The 21,512-nt window shown below is 47.9% G+C and overlaps 1 protein-coding gene across 1 annotated transcript in view; it reads left to right on the forward strand.

Moving 5' to 3' along the window:
- Positions 1–21,335, forward strand: part of ATP6V0D1 (ATPase H+ transporting V0 subunit d1) — a 34,628-nt gene extending 13,293 nt beyond the window's left edge. The window contains exons 3-8 of the mRNA XM_083870067.1: positions 10,746–10,924; positions 13,878–13,957; positions 17,771–17,848; positions 18,447–18,623; positions 19,368–19,445; positions 19,971–21,335. Coding sequence (XP_083726193.1) covers positions 10,746–10,924; positions 13,878–13,957; positions 17,771–17,848; positions 18,447–18,623; positions 19,368–19,445; positions 19,971–20,132 — 754 coding nt within the window. The 3' untranslated portion in view covers positions 20,133–21,335. The remainder of the gene's footprint in view (positions 1–10,745; positions 10,925–13,877; positions 13,958–17,770; positions 17,849–18,446; positions 18,624–19,367; positions 19,446–19,970) is intronic.
- The last annotated feature ends 177 nt before the right edge of the window (positions 21,336–21,512 follow it).

Consider the following 21,512-nt stretch of genomic DNA (forward strand, 5'->3'; position numbering starts at 1 on the left):
TGGGCTGCCTTTCAGACTATCTTCCCTGAAACTGTCCTTGTTGTTGTTGTAGCTCTTGGTTTGGGGCAGGGGACAGAAATTTCAAAGATTTTGTTTGCTGACAGTGTAAAACTTCCCATGTGTATCTCAAATAGTTGGAGTGGAGAACAGAGCTCTTCAGAGCTGGTAGCACATACTTGTGCCAGTGGTTTTTATTGAGGCCTGTATGGAAGCTGCACCATAAAAATGTTCAGCCAAAGGATGTTGGCAGTGCTGGGGATTTTGTGCTTGTGCACCCAGAGGTACTGTGCCTGCCTGCCTGCCTGCCTGGGGGACACTGGGACAAGCCTTTACCTCTTGATTTTTTCATTCTGGGTGCACACACAGATAGGGAGTGATTTATCTTTGCCCTTTGAACATGACTTTTCCCACTCCTTTCTTTCATGGCAGTTAATGAAACTTGAGCAGGAAATGATAAAGACTGCTCCTGGTAGACAGCTCAAGGCAATTGAGGCACCAGGTGGTCAGAAGAAGAAATTGTACTCAACTGGATGTATCTGTGTGCTAATAGTATACAGGCTGAAGTGAAATAAAAAATAGTAGAAAGATGTGGAAAGTTTGAGCAAGGCTGGCTTGTGCAGAAGGAAAGCTTGAGTACACCGAGACCTCTTTTGAGTTGTAAACAGAGATTTTTAACGTTGAGTGGGACTGTAGGAGGTGTGTCTGGCTCAAATTGGAAGGAAATGCTTTGTAGCATGTCCAGTTCAGCTTTGAAACTCACTGCTGCTTGGATGTCTTTGTATGTACTTACCTTTTTGGCCTTCTCAGGACTCCTGGATAACATCACGTGAAAGGGGCACATTGGGGCCTGTAAACACTCATTGATAGTGGCCAGGCTGTGTGTGGCTGATGCCAGGAGGTGGACCAAGCATTTAAAAAACAGTCAAGCTTTCTCCTTCCTGAATGTCCTGCTGAACCTTTGAGGTGGTTTTGGGTGGATCATCGGGTGACTGTTGTGCTTGTTTTTTGAGGCTGCTCCAATCTGACCCAGGACAAATTGCTGAGATCTGGGGAAATGTCTGATTGTGGGAGCAGCCGTAGTCCTTGTCTCCTCTGGCCCCAGCACCAACTTGCCAGGAGCCATGCCGTTTGTCCCAGGTGGAATGGTACCATGTCATTTCATTTGCCCCTTAGAAGCAGCCCCTGCAATAAGTGAGGGCAGGGAAAGGAGAAGCAGCAATGGGGGCAGTGCAGGGGCTCTGGAGCGGAGGGTGTTCCGTGCCCGGCTCCAGGGAGGGGAGGCCGCGCTGCCGGTCCCTTGCCAGAAGGTGGCACTCCAGCCCCGTGCTCCCTGTCCCCAGGTGCGCAGGGAGCCTGGGTGAGGATGGTCACCTGGGGAGGTGGGCAGGAGTTAGCCTCTATCCCGACTGTAGGAGAAAGGACGGTGTTTCAAAGCATGCGAACAAAACTGGTCCCAGAACGCAGCTAGGCAGCAACTCCGAAGTAAGGTCTTTGTTCCCTAAGTCACTTGCTGACACTGATTTTTTTTGTCCTGTTGTGCTCCTCTCCTGGCACCACACTGACTCTTTCCTGGCTCTAGTTCTCTCCAGGAACTCTTCTGTGGCAAGTGTTGTGTTCTTAGTACCAAAATAAGGGAAATCAGCCAACTTCCTCAATTTGTTTTTTCAAGTGGTGGCTGTAGCTGGCAGCCTCTGCCACTGCAAGCAGAAAGCTTGGCTTGCTGAGCCTGCTGCAGTCTCCATAACACACCTGCTAGCTCTGCATCTCGCCACGCAGCTCCTTGCTGGAAATCTGCTGGTGCTTCCCCAGGTCTTTCAGCCAGCCCTAGTAGGTTCTGAGTGATAGGCACAAATTGTCTGTTAACATCTCTGCTCCAACACAAACAATGGACTGTTTGGCTGAGGGAATGCAGTGATGTTCTGTAGGGCAGCAACAAACAGGTATTAAGTGTTCTTGAAACAGCAAAAGCCACTTCCTGAATTCAACAAGCACATATTGACTTGTGGGATGGAAGTGGGTTTTAGGTTCTTCTTAGTGATGTGCTGCCTTGCTTTTCTGTACAAGCTTTGTTCTTTGTGTTAGCCTGACACGGTGCCATGGCCTGTCTCCCCTTCTTTCCAGTGTTCATGTATATGGCTTAGATAGGGGCAACATTATGATAAAGAATCCTGACTCCAGCTTGCTGTAGCCTGATCAGATTGTCAGCTTTAGTGTTTTTCTAGTGGCAGGGAAAAGAGTTTAGTGGGTTTTATGGGTTGGTTTGTTTGATTTTTGTTGTGTGGTGTTTTTTTGTTTGGAGTTTGTTTTGCCTTTTTTTCCTTCCCCCTTTCTACAGCACAGTCTTTTTCCTGCTCTGGAAAGTCTGGCCTTGCAGCAGACCACTGTCAGGGCCCTGGCAGCTGTTGGGCCCTTTGAACCCTCACAACAAACTGATGGGCAGAGAAGGGTTTGATCTTGTCTTCTGCGGGGGAGCTGCTGGTAACTGTGGGCACTGAATGTGCTGTGGGAGTCAGGGCTGGCTGGGTCTAAATACATCTTCCCAATCTGCGATCAAGCCTGTCATTAGAGGACAGACTAGGTCATCTTTTTTATCTTACCAGCCTGCAAGGGCTGGGAACCAGGTTCTTTTTTTGCCTTGAGGATGCAGCTGGGAACTTGGCTTTTAGTATGTTTTTGTGGTCACAAAATGTGTTTTTGATGAGGCTGCATGTATGTACCTTTTCCCCTTGTGTGTGCCTTTTCTTAACTGAGACTTCCCTCTGTTACCTTCTCCCTGACCCAGTCCCACTCTGCCTCTCCCCTGCACTGGATAGATCTAGTTTCTGCTGCACAACTTTGAGTTCAATTTTAATTTTGCAGCAGTGGTTTTTCTGGAGCCAAATTGTTTCAATTGCTACTTAAGATGAAGAGCACTAATTCTCTTCTCTGGAGTAGGAAGTTGCCTGTCTTCATTCTAAAAGTATCGGAGTGTGCATCCTGGCAAAACTTTGGAGGTTACAAAATATGATTGCATCCTTTTGAAATCTTTTCCTGCAAAAGGAAAAAATCCTCCAAATGCTTTACATTAGGTATAGTTCATTGGGACAAGTCCAGCAATCTGAAGGATCTTCCCTACTGCTGCTGCATTTAAAATTACACTATACTATTTCAGTCAGGTTCCTTGGTGGCACTGGGGTTAGGGAGCAAAAATTACCATAGTGGCTGGGGATTCTGCAATAAAAGGTTTAAGAGTCTTTTCTGGCAGAGATTGTTTTGGCAAAGCAGCACAGGTTTCTGACAAACAGCTTCCCTGTTTGCAGGGAGTGCAAAGTTGAACTGATAAGCCAAGTTCTTAGAGGGATTATGCAATATTCAGAATAAGAGGGCATGTAGCTAATGGTCTGGAAATGATCAGAGACTTGTGTCCTCGGGATGGTGGCATCAGAGCTGCATCTGTTCACCTGCATTCCCAAAGGATGCTGATCTCATACTGGTTTCCCAGAACCAATGTCTGTGATGATGGACTGGATTTCATGGTGGTGGCTGTGGGAGTCATGGTGTGACTGCAGGTGCCTTCATTAGAAAGGGAATCTTTGAAAGGTGTGCTTCACTGTATATTACATTAAAAGGATGTTTTTTTCCCCGATGCCCGGAAAATATTTCATTTGGCCAGTGGATTTGAATGGGAACAACCTAATTGTTCTCATATGAAGCATCAGTTCTTCACAGTGTGTTAGCACAGTGCCTGGTAAACAGTGAGCTCTGGTAGTGATCAGGAAAGCTGACAAAATGTTACTGGTGGCAGTAAAGATGCAGCAAATAGCGAGTGATAAGCTCCAGATGTCAGCCTGTGTGTCACTAAGATAAGTCTTTGGTGAAACTCTGCAGAGTCTGAGAAGGGGCTCTAGCATGCAGGCTCTGGGGGATTAGGTGAGTGTACCCTCAGTAAGCAATTCTGTTCACATGTAACATGCTTCACTCCTTGGCTGAAACCATTTCCAAGGTCTTTCATGCTTGACCTTAGCAGCTTTTATTTTCCTTTTACCTTTTCATTGATTTGCTTCACCCAACACTCTAGATTGGCAAGTTCAGCCCAGAGAATGTCTGGAGGCCAAGGACATTGCTTCTGAAAGGTTCCTGGGGGCATCTTGAGTCCTAGTCCCCTCTCCCAGGTCCATTCTGTAAGCCAGTTTGAAGCCTAGCAAATACTTGTGTAGAGCTTTGCATAAGTACCACAATATTTAGAGGCTGAGCTAAATCTTTGTCTACCTCATACTGTTTACTGCATGTCAAATGGGATGATGAATTTCCTTGTCTTCTGCTGGCAGTGGGTCTGCATGCACAGAGATGTTCTGTACACTGGCTGGGTCCAGACCACACATTCACTGAGAATAGGTAGAGGCTTTTAGGCCTCTAAACTCATTCAGGTTTCTTAGCTACTAGAGATAGTTTGGGGGATAATGTGAACAGTGCGACCTTTCCTTTTATTTTGTATCCATGAAATGTTTTGGGGTTTGTGCTTTACAGGTAAGATAGGAAAAACTTTATGCAAGTTTGACTTCTGCAGCTGGTCCCTGTGAAAGCAGCATGATTACATGTTTTTGGTCAATATTTGAAATTTAATTAGGGCTCAAGTCTGCTCAAGGGGCGCAGAGTGCCAGGGCTCAGCTTTGCATGTTAGACTCGTGTTTCTCAAGCTTTGAGGCATCAAGTTTAGGTAACCAGAGATTCTTGCATCAGCAGTAAGGTGTTCAAAACATTCCCTGGTGTTTCAAGAGGCTTTTACAGATAAGGAACACTGAGTCAAATTCATGAAGTTTTAAAATGAAAAGCTACTTCTTGTAGCTTTTTTTTGTTAGTCTTTAATGCAGCTAACACTGTATCACTACATGTAAGTTAACAGATGATACCAGTGGAAAACTGAGGTCAGTATCCCAAGAGACCTAGACTAGAGGATGGTAAAAATCATGTGGAGATACAGCTAAATATAGATTAATGCTGAGAACATTCCTGGATACTTGGTTTTGAAAGGCTGCCACAGCCTCTGTAGTACTCTGAAGCTTTAACTCTGCTCTCAAATGGTCTTGTTGATCTAAGTTTAGCAGAGCACCCACTTAATGGCTGAGTGCCCTTGGCTTGTGGTGGCAACCATGAAATTCTCAGCTTTCTCTTTGGCAGGTCCATGAATGCAGCACTTAGGTGTGGTTTGTGTTGGTGTGCCTCTAGGAAGGACAGTGTGCAAAGACAGGAAGAGACCAGCAAGGACACTTTGAGCAGAGACCCTCACACCCTGCATCTGCTCTTGCTGTTCCTGGGCTGCCTGAGCCTCCCATGCAGATGAGAGGTGGACCTGCTGCTGATCTGACATGTTCTAATACGAGCTGAAAAACTGATTAAAGGATTTGACTGCTCATATCCATTGTCTATTACTCAAACAAATCTCAGTGAGGCACTGACATCTTCCTGATGTGCAACATTCCTCTCCTTTCCAGATCAGGACATCTGTGCAGTTATTTACTAATGATCTTAAGCCAACCCCGCAGATACAAACATCTCAGCTGTTGGCACTATTCTTAGTGTCAGCCACTGCTCTTTTGGGCTTTGAAGTCTGTGTGTTGCTTTCCCCCGTGGTTGCTTAACATTTGGAGCTTGAGAGAGGTGTGACAAGTGGCTCTGTGTACCAGCACAGTATCCAGTGGGATATAGATGGATCTGTGTATTTATGCACAAACCCAAGGAAGCCTGAAACTTTTTCACTAAGTTACTTCTCCCAACACCCCCTGAATATATGAACTGAATGAGCTACAAGAAGGAAGCACTAGATGCTAAAATGACTATAGTCAAAACAACTTCATTATCTTTTAAAGCTGTCTCTAGAATTCATGCCAAGTTCAGAGCACTGCTCTGATCCCACTGGAAATTTCCCTTTTTCATCCCAAAATAAATACATGCTTCTATAGTAATCTGAGTAACTGCCCAATGCAGTCACATAGGAACTTTGGCCTTGCTCACAGTAGTCTGAGTTAACGTCTAATGCTGGTTTTGGAAAGCATTAAAGCTGCCTGAGCAAGGCAATTTCTTAACCCATCCCGACAAAACCCCAGCTATGCACCTCTGCATTGGCCCACTATTGGCTGTGACATGGAGGGCTGTCCTCATGATCCCTTGCAGAGCAGCTGTTAAGCTCCAGTTTTGGCTCTACTTTTGGAGGATCCCTGAGAATCTCAGGTCGTGCAATGTTCCATCATTATTCATGCTTTGTGGCCACTTGCAGTATTGTTAACGGTTTTTTTAGTGTCCTGGAACAGAAAGCAATAAAAGACCAACCTATCTGCTGTAGGATAATGACTCTTTATGATTAGATTAGATTAGTAAGTGGGTGAGGGAGAAGCTGTAACTGTTTTGGGGTCATTGCCTTGCAGGGCTGTGCCTGAGTGCCTTGAGGCCAAGTTGTGATGAGTGTTCATGCATTTCATGTGCTCCCCTGCTAAAACAGCCTTTCCAAATATTCATAGGGCCATTGCAGTCTTTCTTGCATATCGAATTTGTCAGTAGTTAAGTAATGCCAGAAGGAGAAAACATACATTGTCAAAATACTTGTGCATGACTTCTGTGCTTTTGCTCCACTCCTGCTTGATTCTGCTCCACAGCTACCCATGGGTGACTCTGTCAGGATTTCGCTTCTGGGGGCTGGCTCTCCCCTCTTCTCTGTGAGGGATCTCTGCTGTGTCTGCCTGAGACTATACCTCCCAAAACTAGGAGTGAGGATGAACTCTGCCTTGCTGCTGCTGGAAGGAAGGTTTCCCCCACCAGCCCCTCTCTTTTGGCTTCTCTAGGCATAGTCTAGCCTGCCTTTGTTCTTGTTATCTGAGTGTCACCCAATGCATATTCTGCCGTGGGAGTTGTTGGAGGAGCAAAGATAGTGGCTCCAGTTGTCTCGGACTCCAGGAAGCTGTAAATCATCATCTCTTCCCCATTGTGGATGATGCTGAGGATATTTCTATGTTTGCTGACTCTTTTCTGTCCTTTAATAAAAAAAAATATACTTTCCTGTGAGATGTTACTGACGCTTCTCAGTATTGACTAAAACTGTGTTTCTGTGAATGTGAATTTCTGGAATATACCACACCTCTGTTCAGTGGGTGACAGGAAGAGTTAGGTCTGGTGTAACTGTGCGTGTCAGCTCTGGCTAGTTTTGTGCCTGTGTCCCTGGATGAGCAGAAAGCAGCTCAAAGCAGAAGTGTAAAACACGTTTGTGTGCAAGAGAGTTTTGCTATGAGGAGACCATCCAAGTGGGCTAAAGTAAGACTTGATGGTGTTGCAAGTGACAAACTACTTCTATTTTCTCACGTGTCCCAGAACATGGTCCTCTTACTAGCTGCACTGAGACCTAGTGAAGGTTAAAATGCTCTTGGGAGGGTTCTGAGTAGGCATTAACCATGAGAGCTGAAACATTTGAAGCTGGGAAGAGCCTTACAGGAGATGAGGAAGATGACAACAAAAGGTGCTCTATTACACAAGTAGTTGGAAACACTGCTGCCACTGTAGTTAATCTATTTCTTTGGGCCTGGGAGAAAACGCCAGTATAGCCAGGACCTTTGCTGATGGAGGCAGATGGAGCCTTGTTGAAGCCTGATACAGCAATGTGACTGTTACCCCTTCCACAGATGAGGCTTTTTTCCAGCTGCCCTGGCACTGGAAGACTTGCCTCGTAGCCATGGGTGGCTAAGCTGTGACTGGTTTTATTGGGATGAAGTAGGGAATGAATGTGAAGAACAAGGATGGTCTGGTCTTGCTTGGAGTAAGTGGAACTATCATGAAGGATTAGGTAGTGCTGCTGGTGTCTGCCTGGCCTTGACAGATACAAGAAGACCTTTGTCCTGCTTTATCTCCCTTGTTATTGTGAAGGTTTAAAATGCTGTCAGAAGGGAAATTTGAATGAGAATTCCTCTTGTGTCTCACACATATTAACTCTTCCTGCAGGGATGAATCCTTTGATAGTAAGATTTAAGGAGGTGAAGTAATCTTTAAAACAGTTGGTGCCTCCTTGGCATTTGGGCTGTAGATCATGCATTTCCCCGACCTCCCTGAAGGATGAGGAAACAGTCAAGTTAAGGAGTATAGGTTAAACAAGGAGGGCCATGCTTTGCTCTCTGGCACGGGAAGCCAGCTGGGTTGTCTTTCCTGAGACCATCAGTCCAAAAGCAGGAGCTTCTATGTGTGAAGAGAGACAGATTTTGGCAGCTCTCCTGAAACCTGGCTGTGGCTTTTGTGCTGAGTTGGACTGGGAAGGCATGAGTGAGCTTGGTGGGACTCCAGTAAGCTGCTCTGAAGACCTGAGAGGGCTCCAGATATTTCTCCTCAGTTCGTTTTTTGTGCAGTTGACTTTGGCCAGGCTCCTTGCAAATATCTTGTGGAGAGTGGTATCTGTAGTAAACTGGGAATGGGAAGGAGATGTGCTGACATACACGACTGTGTTTCCTTACCTATTCCTTCAGTGTAGGCTGAGTTAAAGTAACAATTTTGGTCTTGTTGTATATTGTTGCCTAGCTTTGTTGAGGGAAGTGCTGCCTATGGTCTTTCCTTAAAGCTACTGTGTTGCACAAAGGAAACTTGCATGTTGAGGGAAGATGGTGGAGCTGGGAAATGATCTGTATCCTTGTTCTGGCGCACCTCATGCAGGAGCATCTGTGTTAGGGTGCAGATGCTTTTATTTACCAGGAACCAGCTGCTTACTGCAAGGGACTTACCTCAGTTCTCATAAACAGGCCCTTCTTGCTGTCCTGGAGATTGCAATCATCTCCATGGTGAGAGCTGCACAAACAGGAGGGAGATAATGACCTTGCAGATTAAAGGGCAAAAGGAGGTTTCCTAGTACGTGAAGCTTGTGCTGATTGCCCTGGTTCTAGATTGAACCAGGAAAAGTAGGCTGCAAAAACAGAAGGGTGCTCTGCAAAAATCATAGGGCTAGGAGGTGCATTACTCAGCCTTGCAGTGTGAAGAGAAAAAAGCAGCACCTGTTTGAGGAACTAAGGTGTGGATTTGATTTGTTCATGGACGTGCCCTTTGAGCATATTTGAGAGGCAGTAAGCCCATCTAATAAAAACCAGCAAAATCTGCCTTTAACTGGATCTGCTTACCTGATGTGGTTAAAGGGAAGCAGGTCTGCACTGTGCTCTTTGTTATCTTGGAAATACAAAGACCAGCAGCATCCCAGTGTGTGTCTGGCAAACATCATCAGAACCTTGCCATGCCTGTCTTTGCCTCTGTCCCAGAGCGCTGGCCTGAAGTTCCCTTTCTGCAGTACTCAAGTACCTGTGGGAGGCCTCTCAGCAGAGCTTCAACTCAGGATGTGCATAGCTCCTTCTGCCATTCTAGTTCAGGCCTGATCTCATTTGTTTTGAAGCAGCTCCTGCCAGGGAGCTTCTTCAGGTCTTTTCCATCATCTAACTTTTTAAAGAGTTAGAGTTCTAGCAGTGAGATCAAGAGAGTGTAAAATGCCACCTACCCTGCTCTTCAGCATCTGTGCCTCCCTGTGCTACTGAGGGATGTGTGTAAAGGCAACTTCTGCTGACTAAAAAAAACACCTCATCTCATATGATGTTTTTCAGGTTCCCAGCTTGGTTGGCTTGTGGCTTAGCTGGTGGTGAAGATGCCTGGAGTATCACTGCTGTTCTTGCTGGGGACACTTGGTATTTATGTGATGCCTTGATCCCCTGCCTGGACCTTCTACTTGGAGAAGGCTACCAGCCTTTCATGTGTCCCCAGTCTTCAGGCCAGCTGTGTCTCTCTTCTCCGGCTGGACTGGGAGTACTGGGAAGTGTTCTTTCTCCTCTGCTCAGTGGAGGCCTCACCTGCCATGCTATGGCCAGTTCTGAACTCCTCAGTGCAGGACAAAAATGGACACACTAGAGAGAAGGGGCACAAAGGGCTTGTGTTGGTGGAACTTATGTCAGGTGCTGTGATTCCAGATTGAATGTCCCATTGCTGCAGTGCCAAAGACTGAATCTGCTAATCCTGAACAACATAAGCGGAGAACTTAGTTTGGGGCGTCATAACTTGGGCTAATGCGAACAAGTTTGTAGCTTTTGGTGTAGAGGTGTGATAAACCTTGTGTGTAGTTTCGTGAGGGTGTGAGTGAAGGTTGTGCCAAAGCTTCCAGGCCTGTTGTTTTTGGAATGGAGTGAGGCAGCAGAAATGTGACCCTTCCTCCTCTTACTTGGCAAGATGGAGCAGTGTTGCTGGCACTGGAACTGGAGCCAGGCTCCTCTTGGAGGTGTCTGGGGTTAGGAGGAGAGACAGTAGACAAATGACCGTGGGGGAACGTTAGGAAAACCTTTTTCATTGGGAGTGTGGTTGGATGCTGAAGCAGAGCCCCAGGCATGTATGTGGGGTACACATCCTTGTAAGTAATTCAAACTTCATATGAATATTCAGAAGTTTTTTTGCCTGAGCAGCTAGAGCTGGCCATGCTTGGAGCAAGGTATGCAGCCAGAGATCTCCAGAAGTCAGTTCCAATTTAGTACTCTTCAGTGGTAGGTGGTACCCAGATGGTGTGGGTCAGCTGTGGCATAAATCACACCCTGGGATTATGCCTGACTGCCTTTTCCTAGGCTGGCGTGATAAACAGACACCAAGGAAGTGCCTTGTACTTCTTTGTGGGAAGTGTGCATCTTTCTGGAGATGTTCATAAGAAAATGATCTGTGCCTGTTGCTGGGTTTTATATTGTATGTATTATTTCAGTCTTCCTCTTCCATTCCTCCAGGTACAGCTACATGATTGACAATGTCATTCTGCTGATCACTGGGACTCTGCACCAGCGTTCCATCTCCGAGCTGGTGCCCAAGTGCCATCCTCTGGGAAGTTTTGAGCAGATGGAAGCTGTGAACATTGCTCAGACACCTGCAGAGCTCTACAATGCAATCTTGGTGGACACTCCCCTGGGTGAGTGGAGCTGTTCAAAATACCCTTCAGCTGTGTGTGGTGGAACAGATGTCCCTTTCTCCCCCAGTCTTACTATCTCCAGCTAAGCCTGAGTTGTGCTCCAGGGAGATGAAGTGGTGGGTAATGCACAGCTGTGGCTGTACTGCCTGTGGTGGCTGGGCTTGAGTTCAGGTTTATGCCTGTCCTGTGCCATCATTTCCTCTGGAGAACCAGCTAGCACTCTGTACCCCTCAATCACTGTCCAGGCCAGCACAGTGGTAGGGCAGACTGCTGGACAGTTTGGTTTTTGTAAGCCAGGCCTTGAGTCTCCTTAGTGAAGGGCTGTTGGGTCTTCTACTGGAATGAATCACTTGATTTCCAGCACTTTTAGTTGGACTGTTGGGTAATTTCTTGTGTGCAGTTTTTATAGATAATTACAGAGATCTGCACATGCCCAGTCTTGTTCTGAGACTACTAAAATTAGCACTAGTTAAATAGAAGCCCTTTATGTAAACAAAAAACAAACCCAAACAACCACAGCAAAACAAAGAAATCTCCAAAAGCCTTTTAAAACTCATTGTATAGCAGCATCCTGGACTGAGGTATATTGTCTCAGGGCTACAGGCTTGTTCAGGAGGCATGTAATGCTAAAACCCAAGTGTCTTATGAAGAGCTAGTAAGACAGATCTGTTCTTTAAAGATAAAAGGTGTAGGAAGTGGTTCTGGAGAAAATATGGAAGTCTTTGCAGTAGTAGGGGAGGTAGTCACAGGTGACTTGCTAGTTTAGCATCTGTGGGCAAAAACGTAATGAGAGATGCCTGAGTCAGTGATTAGTCATTCTTTTGGGGTTGCTAGAAAGAACAAAACACTCTAAGTCATCATACTGTCTTTGATAGAAATAGTTGGATTTGGAACTGAAAGTGCTTTTGTAAACGCTCTGTGTAATAATGGGGCAAATGAAGTAGTTGTCATGGAAAAGTGACTTGTGCCCAGTAAAGAAGGGAGAATGTGCCTCAAGAGATCTGGGTTGCAAAGGCAGGGCAACAACACAGCAGGAGAACTGAGGCTCTGCATGAGTTGAGCCCACTGTAAGGATGATGTGTGGGAAGAAAATCCTCCTCACAAGTAAGTGGGAACCTTCCCATTTTGGCAAGGAGATAGAACAGAATATTTCAGAGATATTATTTCTCAGAAACCTTAAAGCTTCCAGCAGAATATGGATTGAAAATGCCCCATGTCAGTGTTGAGGTGCTTCTGGCTGGCAGTTGAAGGTCTTTGCCTCTTGTGTTCATGTACTTGTACATTAATTAGTTTTGCCTGCTTCAGCCCTGCCTGGGCTGGCTTCTCCAGACCTTTGCCCTGGCCATGCCCTTGGGGCTGTGTACCAAGCAGTGTGGCATTTCTTCAGCAGGGGAACATGGGGAGTAGCTGTGTTGCCTAAACAAGCAGGCATGCAGGCTTCTGTTGTTTAACTTGCACTCTTTCCAGTGACCACACGCAAAGAAACAGCAGCTCTATCTCCTAAAAGGGCTTGAGGAGCTACGTGGCTTGGTGGGAATGCCTAACCCCAAATGGCTTTCATAGGTTAACAGGGCAAAGTGAGACTTGCTGTAAGCCTAATTTGGGATATCAGAGGGCCAAGAATTGAAATAGCAGTGTACTCATTCCTCAGCTACTCTGAAGTAGCCACTGCTTAGCTATCCAGGCTGGCCAGTGCATCCTGCAGTAAAAACCAGTCCTGGCACACTCTGTTTGCATTTTTGCCAACCGTCGGGAGCAGTGTTCCCCTGGCCACGTGGCATTGTGCTCTGGTGCTGCAAAGAAACTTCTGGGGAGGTTAACCTCTGTTCAGGACCCTCCAGACCCACACTGTGGCTGCTGTCCTTCCAGGCAGCTCATGCTATAAAAGTGGTGCAGGCCAGAGGTGTGAGCCTGCATTGCAGCTGGTTTGTTGCCCAGAGCAGAGCACTGGTCAGTTCTCAGCATGACTGTGGTGTCTGTTACACACAGCTGCACTGTGTAAGCTGAGACAGATCAGATTTCTCTTTGTAGCAAATTCAGCGAAGTTGGTTACTGAGTGAGAGTTGAAGTCAGGAAGTCCTGTCAATGGGTTTTATTGTACCACTCGTTTGCTGACAAGAACGTAACAGGAGCATTACACTACACTGTAGATGTACAAGACTCATCTCTATCTGCAGCTTGTAGCACCTGTTTGGTCTGAAATCTGTGTTCTTTAAGTGGCAACAACTTCTCCAACTCCCTCACAGAGGTATTCTGGCATAGTATGTAGGGCTGAGCATCCTACCAAGTCTTATTAATTTATTCTGTCTCCTGTTACTAACTTTCAGCTAGAGAAATAAAAGCCCTTGGAAGAAGTGCAAAATGAGACAGGTAGACTTGACCAGGAGAAACAATTCCTGACTCCAACCATGACCAGTGTCATGGCCTATATGAGCTGTGGCATCAGCATACCTTCTTAATCCCTACTAAGATATTGTAGAGGGAGGGAGAAGCATCAGCTCATTGTGTCTCACTAGCTGCTGTCTCACAGGTGGTTAAGCATGCCTGCCATGCTGTAGTAGGCAGTTCAAAGCTACCTTGTCACCTCCAAGTACCTGCATCTGGGAACAGTTTGGGGATTGCTTAATTTTGAATACAGGCTTCTCTGTCACTGATACTGGGGGCTAGAGCTGAGAATTTCTGCTGGGAATAGGCTGTTAACAAAACCATAGGACTAAGGGGTGAAGAAAGATCTTCATATGAGAAACCCAAAAATTATTATGGCCTAAGGAACCATGGTGGAGCCTGAGGTTTTGAGTCATGACAATTTGGCTGCTGAAGATAAGGGCCAGGCCTAGGAGGGACAAGCTTAACACAGGGTGTGCTTCTGCCTGGTATTGTTGAGGGAGTCTGGAAAGTGCTGAGCATGGGTCTGGTTAGGGCAATGCTAACTCTGTCTCTGGCTCTGTTTCAGCTGCTTTCTTCCAAGACTGCATATCTGAACAGGATCTGGATGAAATGAATATCGAAATAATTCGAAACACCCTTTATAAGGTAAATGAGTCGCAGAATCACAGAATGGGTTAGGTTGGAAAGGTCTACAGTGGGTCATCTGATTCAGCCTCCCTGCTCAAGCAGGGCTATCCCAGAGCACATGGCACAGTATTGTGTCCAGATGGTTCTGGAATATCTCCAGTGAGGGAGGCTCCACACCCTCTCTGGGCAAACAGTTTCAGTGCATGGTCACCCACACAGTAAAAGAGTTCTTCCTCATATTTAGGTGGAACTTCCTGTGCATCGATTTCTGCCTGTTGCCTCTTGTCCTAGTGCTGCAGTCTCTGAGGAAGGAGATGTAAATTTCCCTCTTTATTCCTGGCATGGTGATTAAACATGGCCAAAAATGAGTTGCATCCATTGGAAAGTAAAGATAGCACTCCTGGAGGGGCCCAACATCCAATCACCCAGCTCTGCCGAGTCAGGACACCAGAGCCAGGCAGAGAGGAGGATTTTCTTGGCGCTTTTAAGAGTTCTGTGGAAGAGATTTTGCAGAGGTTGTGTCTTTGAATTTACTCATGCCCCAGGCAGGCAGGAGAAGTCTGTTCCCTCACCACACAGGTTCAGAGGTGCAGTTAACTGCATTCACAGTGACTAATCTTAAGCTTGTTTGAAGGAATCCCATTGGCTTAGCTCCCTGTCTTGAGCCCTTCCCAAAGACTGTCTGCTCAAGCCTGCTGTGGTTGCGGTTAGATGCTCTTGGTAGAGCAGTGTAAAAGGTGCAAGCTGGAGAGAGTGTGTTGGCAGAGGGATGTGGAGGGGCTAAGGATCTCCTTGTCCTGAGTTGTCATCTCCTCTGCAGGCACTGTCTGGTTTTAGCTGGCAGTGTCAAAGCGTGTGTTTATGTGCAGGCTGTGGCTATCGCTCCATCTCAACTCTCTGGATCAGGGGTGGGATGTAGATTTTATCTGTCAATCTTGTTTTAGCTGGTCACAGCCAGCTTGCAGTCGGTGTGACCTCTTCTTCCCAAGGAAGCTGTGGCCTGTTTGGAGAGTCAGAGAGCAGGTCAGGCGTGAAGGGAAGAAGGCAAAGGGAGGGAAAAGGAGCGGTGTGTCAGCAGTCATGCCCAGCTGCCTGTGGCCTCTGGCATGTACTGCTCTTTGCTGTAACAGGGAGGGACACGTGTGTGCATAAACACCACAGCCTTGCAGGGCAGAGGCCTCGGTCTTAACGTGAAGCAGGAGAGGGAAGACAGGCAGCAGAGTGGGCACAGGGAAAATTGGTTGGGAGGGAGGTGGGATGTATGCCCTTGGATCCCAGCTGCTATGTCCTTTCCCATGTCCTTTTTAAGGCTCAATACTGCTTTGTAGTCTGCTCTTCTTACCCACAAATGGAAATGTAGGTGCCTGTAATGCCTCAGTGTATGCTGGCAATGGTTCTTGCTAAAGAGCAGCCCCTAGGGAATACAGGGGCTCTGTCTGTAGCAAATCACAAGGATGAATGGTTGGAAAAGGTGATTGCTGCTTACAGACTCTACTTGAAGCCACCTCTCTCCCCAGGGACTGGAAAATGTGTAATACAATGCAAATGAGGGAAATAAAAATAAGGTCTTGAAATCTGCAGAGAGCTGCTCTGAAAAACACAACAGGCCTGGGACAGATGACTGTGTCCGTGTGGAGTTGGCATGGGAAGGGGAAGTGCTATCTCCCAGACATACTGCAGGGTTTTTTAAGGAATCTGTGAGTGTGTTGACAGAAGGTTTGAGCAGGATTCATAGGAGGAAGGCTATTACAAAGGCTTCTTGTTAGCAATGAAGGTTCTTAAATGGAAATATGATTAAAGTGAGGAAAGAGGTTAAAAAGGATGAGTGCTTAGTGTAGAGTGCAGTCAGCAGCCAGAGTTTGCAATGGAAGTGTGCTGGCTTTGTTATCTTCAGGGCTTACTCTCTTTGTTCCATCTCTTGTTGAAGTGAAGCCAGCTAGCTGACTGTTGGCCTTTGCTTGTGACTTTCTTGTAGGAACCAGTTGAAGGAGCTTTGTGACTGGACAATTAAACAAAGCAGGCAAATCAGTGTGGATAAATGCGGAGTGATGTATGGGAGAGGCCAGGAGGGAACCCTAAGTCTGCTTGTACAGTGAGGGTCTCCTTGTTCCTTCCTGCTTCTAAATGGAATCTGGGGTAGTGGTAGACCTAATCCATTGTCTCTCTACAAGGTAGCATGTTCCTAACAGTAGAAAAGAACTGTATGAGTATCACTGTGCTACTGCATCCATCTGTAAAGTGTGTTTGACCTGGATACTATCCCATTCCACTCAGATTATGAACAGCAAAACAGAAGATGGTGCTAAGACAGACACATTTAGAGGCTTGGTGATAACTTCTGTACAGAAAACTACAGAAAAAACTACAGAAAAAGGCCAGGATTCCTCACCTGGCAGAGGAGGGTGGTATCCACAGATCATGTTGGAAAAGTCAGTGTGGATGGACAGGCCACAGGCCTGTCTTCAGACTGGCTTTGAGGGCAGATGCTGGCAGGACACAGAGAGGGTGGGCTCATGAAAGGGAGGACCCACTGAGGATCATTAAAGGCAAAGACACCCCCGTTCCTGGGGTAAGGGCTTCAGGATATTGGCCTGTTTCTGTCAGTTGCTGTCACTGGAAGGGCACCCAATGCAACTGTTAGCAGATTGTTTCCACATTGTCTGTGATACTGGATCCCCATTCACTGCTGGATATTTGGGTTCACCTATATTTGCTTCTAAAGCCTTAGGTTTGTGCATGAGGTCTGATAAGGACAGAGGTAGTGACTGAATCTCTTCTCCACATTCCCTTTCCTGTCAGCCTCAAACAGCGTCCATTATCCATGTCCTTGTTCCTGTGGTAACTCTGCAGACTGATGTTCTGTGCTCTCCTCCACCTAAGCAATGGCAAGTGCTGGAGAGGCTTTCTTTGATGAGTGATGTTCACCCAGCCCTGTCCTCTTGCACTCTGTGGTAACAAATATTTACAGAACACAGTAATCCAGGTGCTTTCCTAGTGCAGAGGCTGAGGGTGCCCAACCTGTACATTCTTGGTCCATCTTCAGTCCTAGAGTTATTGTGATAAAGCAGAGATTTGTGGTGTCTCAGCATCCTTTTATTCCATCCCTTTGAAGTGATTCTGGTTGCAGCTCTGTACCCGGGGAGGTGCTTTATTACTTGATCATTTCTTCTGAGAACATTTTTGCTGAATGATACTTTTAGCCATGCACAGCCTTCTTAGGCTCCCCCTGGGAGACTCTGTCATCTTCCAGATGGATTACGGAACATCTCCACAAAGGATTACGTTTCCTGGAGGCAGCGTAGCTGTCCCTGGCCTTATGTTTTCTGCAGAGCAGTTGGGAGAGAGACCAAGTGGCCGCAGTGTGAAAAGAGAATTAGAGGGAATGGCTGGTTTCTTTCACAGATGTCCTGTCTCATCTCTTGACTCTGCTTACGCAGCGCTACTTTCTGAGTGTAGGTCTTGCAGCTATGGTTGTGTGGCTTGGCATGTTTGTGGAGGCCAGAACAGGGTCAGGAAACCACGTGAGACTTCACTAAATGAGTTAGGCGACTCAAAAGAGAAAAATAGGCTTTAACCTTGCTGCCTGGGGATCTTGCCCACAGTAAGCTCATGCAGTCACTTGAACAAACCCAACCACAACCCTTCATGTCTCTGGCTTCTGGGGAAAGCACTGTCCTTGTGTGGGCAAGTTCACATGGGGCCAGAGTGCCTGTGTTGTGTTACAGAGTGTCTGGGAGCCTCCCTGCTCGCTGTCTGTTCTCTGCTGAAGGGCCCTGTGGGGAAGTAGATGAAGCTGTGTAGATGAATGCTCATCTGCCCTCTCTCTCCCAGGCTTACCTGGAGTCCTTCTACAAGTTCTGCAAGACACTGGGAGGTACCACGGCAGATGCCATGTGCCCAATCCTGGAGGTAGGTCTGGAAACTCCATAGCTGGATGGTATTACAGTGACAGTCATCACTCCCTGCTCAGGCCCACCTTGTCTGCAAGCTGTTAGGCATTCTCCAGTTAGTGTTGAGCATCCCCATGCCCACTTGACCTGCTCACTGGGAGACCTGGGGAGCATTACCTGCCTAGAACTTTGGTTCCCTAAGTACTGATACATTTGCCTCTGTGGCAACATCTTCATCCTCTCCCTTGGATAACAAGTAGGAGAGCTGCCAGAGCTGTTAGGGTCACATACTGTCTCCATGTCAAGGCTTGCTGTGAGACGTGCAGGACTCAGGAGCAGTAGGTGAGAGACACTCCTTGACTTGGGCAGGATTTGGCTTGTGCCAGGGATGGGAATTTCCTCACCTGAGTGCCCCCCAGGTACTGGGCATACTGGGAGCCTGTACTTGTGGCCTGCCCAGGCTGGGCACTGGAGACCTGTACACATCCCAGCAGCCTCCTCATGCTCCCTCCTCCCCACCCTCCTCCTCTGATGTGGCTGTGTGCAGAGCAGCGCTGATATCTGCCAGCCTCTGGTAAAGATACTGCAGCCTAGCATGAGCCACTCTTTTCCCGCAGTTTGAAGCTGACCGGAGGGCCTTCATTATCACCATCAACTCGTTTGGTACTGAGTTATCCAAGGAGGACCGAGCCAAGCTGTTCCCACACTGTGGCAAGCTCTACCCTGAGGGCCTGGCTCAGCTTGCCAGGGCAGATGACTACGAGCAAGTCAAAAATGTTGCTGACTACTACCCTGTGAGTGCTCTGGGGTGAGGGCTGTGGGGATTGGTGCAAGAACCTGCTCTGGATCAGAGCTTCTTGGAGATCTGGAGGAACTCATGGCTTGACAGCCTGGGGAGGGAGGTGCCAGTCTTCTCTGATGCTGTTAGTCCTGTGCCCTGCCTGGCCAGGACTTGGCTTGCCTGAGATGTCGTTGGCTTGTTAGTCATGGCTGTCATTTCAGTGGTGATTGGGAGACAGTGTTCCCTGTCCAAGGGTGTGGGGACTGCCCTTACCACCAAACTCTTGAGGTGCTGATGTGGCAGCAATGACAGGCTGTCCTTGCCTGATTTGGGAATGGAAATGTGTCTTCAGTGAGAAGTGGTGTTGCCCCACTCCTAGCCCTGAGTTCTGGTTCAGTTGAATATGAGATGCTGACCTGGCAGGACGTGTTTGGATTTGTCTGTGTTCAAGCCACTTTGTGTATGGCTGAAGACCTTTTTGTAGTCAGAGAGCTCAGTGTCCCCTTAGCAAGCATCCTGTGTGTGTGGCCCAAACACTCCAGTCTGTACATGGAGGGGTCTGTACCTGATGCCCCTTTTCCTGTGGCTCAAAGCAACGATGCACCTTTGAGAACTGCACATTTCAGAGAAGGGGCAGGACTCTTGGTTTCTCTGTCCTCTGACTTGACAGAGTGGCTGGAGTATCTGTCACACAGGGGGATCTCAAGTGGTGCTGAGCTTGGGTACAGGTATATCCTCATGTAATGCCTTCCTGCAGGAGTACAAGCTGCTATTTGAAGGGGCTGGCAGCAACCCTGGAGACAAAACCCTTGAAGACCGGTTCTTTGAGCACGAGGTGAGTGAGCCCTGAGATGCTTCTTGACATGTGCCATTTGCAAAGCTCCAGGTGTCAGGAAGCTGGTCTGCTGCCCTGTCAGCAGTGCTGTGCATGAACAGGGTTTGGGGGAAGGAGAAGCATGCTTTCCCTCTGCTCCTGCATGAGAGTGGGGGCCTGGCCTAGTGCTTGGCATGTTGTTTCACCCAAATAGTTCAGAGCAGTGTGGGGAGGCGTGTTTGGAGCTTCTAATGGATATTTGGTCCATCAATAGCAAAACCAGAGTGTAATTACATGGAAAATAAGGACTTTCATGGTACCTGAGTTACATTTCCCCCTTCAAATGTCAGATCCTGTCTTGAGCCATGTGCTGTAGGTTAGAGTTGTCCTGAACACCTAGAGAGATGCAGAACAGGATAACCTGTGCTGAGCCTTTCCAGCCTGCTGGGAAGTCAGGGGCCCTTCCAGGCAGCTCCATGCTTGCCTTGACCAACTCCTCCTACCTGAGGTGAACAAATGACATGTCCTCCTCTGGGCTTTCCCCAGGTAAAGCTGAACAAGCTGGCCTTCCTCAACCAGTTCCACTTTGGAGTCTTCTATGCCTTCGTGAAGCTGAAGGAGCAGGAGTGCCGCAACATTGTGTGGATCGCAGAGTGCATCGCCCAGCGGCACAGGACCAAGATCGACAACTACATTCCCATCTTCTAACTCTGCTCTGCTCCTGTCCAACCCACCCACCCCTGGAGTCCAGAGGGACCCCTAACTCCCTGAGTTGTCCCTTGCCCAGACTCCAGGGATGTACCATCTATGGAACTGGATCAAATGAGGAAACTGTACAGTTGCTAGTTAAATTATTCACAAGCTGAAGTTTGATTTGTGTTTACTGTGAGACGTCCGGAGGGACCAGTGGTCCAGGCTTAGCCCTGTGCAGCAGGAGGGCCTCCTGTTGTGCATGCAGTAGTCCCAGTGTTCCTGTACTAATTGCTGTGTGTGCTTACACTCATAGAGCAAGCTTGAACTGTGGAGGGCTGCCTCTGAGGAGCTCCCACTGCTGCAGAGGAACAGGTCAGGTCTGCTATGGCTGGGGGGCCCTCTGTGAGTGCTCTGCACTTCTCCTACTCAGTGTTGTTCCTGTGAGATGTAGTTAGAATGTGGTTTGTAGCGTAGCCCTTGCTGCTGTGCAATCCCTGCATCCCCTTGTAGTGAACCCTGACCCGGGAGAGACTAAGCAACCCTGGCCAGGACTGGAATGGAGCCTGTGGGAATGTGAGGGCAGAGCCAGAGTGCTTGTGGGGAGTACATTCCTCCCACTCTGGCAGTGTTTGCACTTGGTGCAGCCTCTCTGTGTCTGCAGAAGCAGCTCTCATCAGTCTCCCTGCTGCCCTGGACTGGGCTCCGTAAGCTGGCTGAGCTCCTTCCTCAGAGCTGTGTAGACCCACAGCTTGCAGTTTACTGTTACAACCGTGCAAGAGCTGGGGCTTCTCTGGGCTCTGCAGATAGTGATGGACCCCTGCACCCCTCCAGGGTAGACATCCAGGCTTCTCCCCTGCAGAGAGTGGGTTGGCACTGCCGTGGAGCTGTATGGCACAGCTGGCCAGGAGACAGAGCAGCCTTAGTCACCCTGTGGGGGCAGGGATGTCCCATGCCCTGCCCATCTGGGGTGGGAGCCAAACCCTGGGCATGGTGTGGCAGCCCTGCTGCTCTGTCCTGGCTAGCTCCTACTTGCACTTGAGTTCTGGGAGATGTGCAATGGCAGCAGACAAACCTTGCTGGAGGGAAACATACTGGATGCTGCTGGGACAAAGGATCAATAGAGAGTGGCTCTGTCCCAGCTTGTGCTATGGTCACCTCTGCAGTTTGTTTTCCTGTGATCCCTTCCTCTCTACACCAATAAATATCTGCCTACTGCACTGTGCTCTCCTGTTTACTTGGGCACCTGCTCCCACAGCCCCAGGTGGAGCCTCCTTCAGTCACAGGGAATCTGGTAATTGTGGTAGCGGAGCCTGGTGTGGTTCCTGTGTGAGTTGGGATGCTTGTTTCTACCACAGGCGTGGTGGTACCGCCCTATGAGGCCCAGGGTACTCCATC

This window comes from Zosterops lateralis (genome assembly GCF_965231275.1).
Source record: "Zosterops lateralis genome assembly, chromosome: 12".
In the NCBI taxonomy this organism is placed as follows: domain Eukaryota; kingdom Metazoa; phylum Chordata; class Aves; order Passeriformes; family Zosteropidae; genus Zosterops; species Zosterops lateralis.